The sequence below is a fragment of the Ceratina calcarata genome, unplaced genomic scaffold, assembly GCF_001652005.2.
Source record: "Ceratina calcarata isolate Rehan_Ccalc_2016 unplaced genomic scaffold, ASM165200v1 scaffold304.2_split_2, whole genome shotgun sequence".
Taxonomy (NCBI): domain Eukaryota; kingdom Metazoa; phylum Arthropoda; class Insecta; order Hymenoptera; family Apidae; genus Ceratina; species Ceratina calcarata.
This window is the reverse complement of record NW_017152910.1, coordinates 7,963-12,617: the sequence shown is the minus strand read 5'-3', so window position 1 is coordinate 12,617 and position 4,655 is coordinate 7,963. Positions and strand designations below refer to the sequence as shown.

General features: G+C 38.1%; 1 protein-coding gene across 2 annotated transcripts; it reads right to left on the bottom strand.

Annotated features, from left to right (window-relative positions):
• Nucleotides 1–48: 48 nt before the first annotated feature.
• LOC108624266 (odorant receptor Or1-like) lies at nt 49–3,138 on the bottom strand. 2 transcript variants are annotated; one of them, XM_018023427.2, is made up of 5 exons: nt 2,099–3,138; nt 1,833–1,932; nt 1,638–1,748; nt 1,399–1,554; nt 50–1,339 (listed from the first exon to the last, which is right to left on the bottom strand). In XM_018023427.2, exons 1-5 carry the CDS (start codon nt 2,878–2,880, stop codon nt 1,289–1,291), a joined length of 1,200 nt encoding a protein of 399 aa, XP_017878916.2. In that variant the 5' UTR covers nt 2,881–3,138; the 3' UTR covers nt 50–1,288. The 2 variants fall into 2 exon arrangements, with proteins under 2 accessions (XP_026668777.1, XP_017878916.2); XM_026812976.1 differs by having other exon boundaries at nt 49–1,554.
• Nucleotides 3,139–4,655: the final 1,517 nt, after the last annotated feature.

The following is a 4,655-nucleotide window of genomic DNA, read 5'->3' as shown; positions in this document are numbered from 1 at the left end:
TGCAAATCGTGCTCGCCGCTATCAGCACTATCCTCCTTCCGATTTTTGTTTTCTCTAAAAAAATCAGCCGATTTTCGGGCGTGGCGCTCATCCAATCTTTCTTGATCAAATTTAAACCGTGTATGATTTTCTTCTCGTGATACAGAAGTAGAGTGTATTTAGAGAACTGCATTCCCGCGTTGATCATCGCCGCCATCAGTTTCAGTCTAACTTTGGTTTCTTTCTCCTCCAGGAATATTTGCGCGAGACCCGGTATGAGCAGCAGCAGAATTAGGAAGTACGAGATAAAGTTTTTGATCTTTTGTGCGAGCTTCTTGGAGAACGAAGCGGTAGCCAGAACTGGCCAGGCGCCCACTATACCTAAAATCAGTTTCACCAGCTGCGTGGCGTATTTTATGTCCTTCTGTGCAGTCTCTGTTGGGATTATTTTATCCATATTGAATGCTCGCGTACGACTAGCCGCGCGCCGTCGTCAGGACAATTCCGACCTGTGAATACTGCGCTTGCGTACGTACAATTTTCCGGCTCCATAAAACATTTCGTTACGACATTACTGGATATTAGTCTCTTACTGAAGACAAATCATAGACGCGAGCAGAAATTGATCGCTTTGAAATTTACCTGCGCCAGTGGGTCCCCCTTCGCATGAGAAAAGTTTCATTGAATTAGCCATAGGCCATTTGGTACATGATTCGTACTTTGTATGTTCAATGGACTGTTATCAAACCAAATAACATTTATATTCCGCTTGAAATGAAACTACAGAATAATGATGCTTCAGTTGCAATAAGAACTTTTCCACTTGCATGTGAAGTTCGCTTGCATCGAAAACAATGCCTGCTAAGCTGGATACATCTGTTTGTGAGAGTTTTACATATTCCAGAAGAAATTGACTAATGAAATATGCGTTTGTTCTTTATCACTGAAATATTATTATAGTCATTTAATTGACGTTGTTCATTACAGAAATTTATATGTATACACATAAAGTGGTCGTTCGTAAACAGCAATGGTAGAAGTTCTACGAAGAATTTGTTTGACACTTTAATTTTATCTATGGCTATTCTTTATAGGAACTGAACTTTTTTGTGGTTGATTCATTTCCTGAATGTACAACATGGATCGATGAGAAGAAAATTGTGATCGTCCTGCTGGTGTGACTACATGAAAGATGTATGTGATAAAAGAATTTTCTCTTCATATACATATATGTATATAACGTTTGATTTTAGACATAGACAAGAACAAATTTTAATAAAAATATAACACAGTTGTATTACAGTACTAATTAAACGACTTCACGTAGTATATTCAAGTACCCCACTGACAATTTCATGACCTAAAAATGAAAATTCGTACGGTGTAGTTGATTAAAGCGATGAGTTTCGTTTTACATACGTCTGTGAACGTTGTTAAAGACAGTCCCAACATTTTGCCGGCCGTGAGCCTCATCGGATAATTAGACATAGCGATTATTAATATCAAAGAGCGCGCATCCTTCGCTTCTAGTAGATACCAATCCACCGTACGAGACATTTGACTCACACTCTGACTCTAACAGTGTGAATATTTACAGCGGTTATTGCACGTATTCAAGATTATTACAATTAAAGTAAAGAAAAAGAATAGCGACATACTTCGTCCACAAGAAGTTGGCCAACGTAACAGAATATGAACACGCAAAACACGAAAGACGTGGATAACATGAGTAGAATAATGATGGCCGTGGCATTATGGTTTTCCCATTCCTGAAAACGTATTAGTCTTTTCTTACAATTTTACTTATCATTCAAAAGTACGTTTCACGATTTTTAATGATAAAACGCTCGTACCAATAGGATACAATATCCTACGAGACATATGAGGCACGTCCCGCCCATCATTTCGATTAAGCAAATGTATTCTGTAATTGATTCTATATTTTTGAGAAATCTGTAATCAAATTACGCATATAATGTACACAATGTCATGTTGCTAAAGCCTTGTCTCTAACAGAATGCATTTAATAAACGCAAATTTTGTAGACAGGGTAATCAGTGATCGTAAATTCGTAAATTCTTCTTCAGTAATAAAGTTCGTGAGTAAAAATTCTACCCACCTTTTTATTTTCGCCTGGTAGTCGACAACGTCCTTGATTCGGCGATATACCTCCATTTCATTCATAACCGTGTTCCCCGCTACGAGATTCTTTATCTTATTAAACAGGATCCTGAGCATGCTGCACACGTGAAGAACCAGGAGGGCAGAAATCCCGCAAGATCCGCCGATCACGGTATAAGTGACGAATCCAGCCAACACTTGGAGCAGGAAGAGTATCTCGTAATTCGGTGTGAGTTGCTCGTTGAAGATGATGAAGTAAGCCGGACACGGTAGCAGTCTTATGGTGATGTTCTGAGGTGTGACAATCGTCCCTCTGAGAAGAGGCAGGATCGTCCGATAGCAGAAGCCGCCACCGTAAATTGTGATTACCGCTGTTAAAGCGATTCTCCTTCCAGTCTTTGCTTTCTCCAAAAAGATCAATCGATTTTCTTCAGTGGCATCCATCCAATCTTGCCTAATCGAGTCTAAGCTCCGACGTATATCGTTCATCCGGTATAAAAGTATCGTATACTTAAAGATCTGCATAGCGCAGTTAATTATAGGTCCCATGAGCTTCAACTTTACTTTCGGATTTTTCTCTTTCAGGAACACGTACATTAAACTAGGCACGATTAATAAAAAGAACAAGAAGTATGAAAGCGCGTGCTCTATTCTGTGTACGATTTTTGAGGGTAAAGAGGATTTAGTCGGGAGGGGCCATGCACCGACTATTGTTAAGATCGGCTTTACATATTCAGTTACATATATCAGATCCTCCTCCGCTTTCGCTACTGCAGACATGATCGTCGACACAGAATTTGGACACGTCTCGACGCAACTGAATATACGGGAGCAACTGATAGTCAGGCGGGATCGGGATTCGTGGAAAATGTTGCGCTTGCGTGCATAGGTAACGCTCGCGAATTATATCAAACTGATGTCATCGGTATAGTATTACACGTGAATTATGTGTTTGGTTTTCTTAGAAACGTTGAAAATTGCTTGAAATTCTTGGTTTGAACTCCGCACTCGCGGTTAGAGGGTTTCCTGCTTCCGATTGCCCCGAAGTAGTAAATGCGAGTTTCAGATTTCCTATACCACTTTATCGAGTATTCCAGGGGGTATCTGTACTCTAGAGTATTATACAATATGTATATCTTACTAATAATAACCGACGAGAAATGGTTGCGGTTATTTTCCATATCCTTCCTTCTTGTGAAAGCGAAGGCTGGTGCAGTTATTAGGTGGTTCTAGTTTTAAACGCTTTTAAATTGTCAAGAAAAACGATTTCGAAAGTGGACAAAATATGATTTGCAAAACGCCACGTTTATTGTCATTTTCCATAAGAGTATAAGCGGTGATATAATTATGCTAAGAATATAGTAAGAATGTCTGTGCGCAATACTCGGCGCATGTCTTTCTCTATTGTAAAGTTCGTACCGAGTAATCGCATGCATGGCAACTTTATCGATAAACGTAAAAGGGTTGTGCGTAGAAAAGTGTCGCAACGAAAATACTGAAAAAATAATTAATAAAGGTGTTAATTGTGTAATTTGTAAGTAAAGGAGGATATTCATCTGGACGAGCATTTATATATCGAGAAAAATAATAAAATCCGCGATCATTGAAGAATTCACAAACATAATGAATAATCTCGGATACGCCGCAAATACTGTTAAAAACTGTTGCCCGTAAGTACTGTGCTTGCCTACAATCTAAATTAATCCTCGAAACTTTCATCAAAACATATTTTCGTGATCACGAAAGTCGCCCGCGCGCCGCCCGACACGCTATAACCTGCGTTGAAGTCTCCAGCGCGCGCCAAGGGTGAGTGTAAGTACAGCGTTAAGCATGAAAGTATATGTATATATGTATTCAGTTATATGTATGTTAAACCTAATGATAATTTTTCAATAAATAACTCTGGAACTTTTACGATTACAAATAGTAAAGCCTTCCCTTGAAAAATTCTGATACGACGATAGGTAAGCTCTGCTTCACGAGAGACTAAATCTCTTCGCACAGGTAGCCTCCATTGCCATGTTCTTCGTAGTAATTGGTAAATGGGTCTATTTACTGTCAAGCAAGGATTACCTTGGGCCATAAAAATGGGCGTTCCTTAAGACTCTTGGAAGCTTTAAAAACCTGGCAGAGGGTATAATACTTACATATATTCAAAGTGAAAACACTTTTAAATGAATTTAAGTTTACTTAGAGTTTACAAGATCATCGACTAATTCTGGTTCCAATTTGCACATTCGCTCCTTCTCGATTTATGGATAATCGTGAGTGATTACTCGAGTGATTTTAAAGGTGATCACTGATTTATGGTGTCTATCCCCAGGATTTGGTCATTTGGAGAAGGATCGTCAAATAAAAACGCCAATATTTGTTCCAATTGATTTATTAATCAGAATTTACCTATATTTATAATATATTAATGCATTTTATATTGTAGTGAATGCTACATAACCATTTCATGATCTGATGATGAAAATGCCAATGCATTTTTCTATCCTCAATATTTAGTAATAAATTAAATATAATTAGAATTAAATTTATAAATTAATTAAATA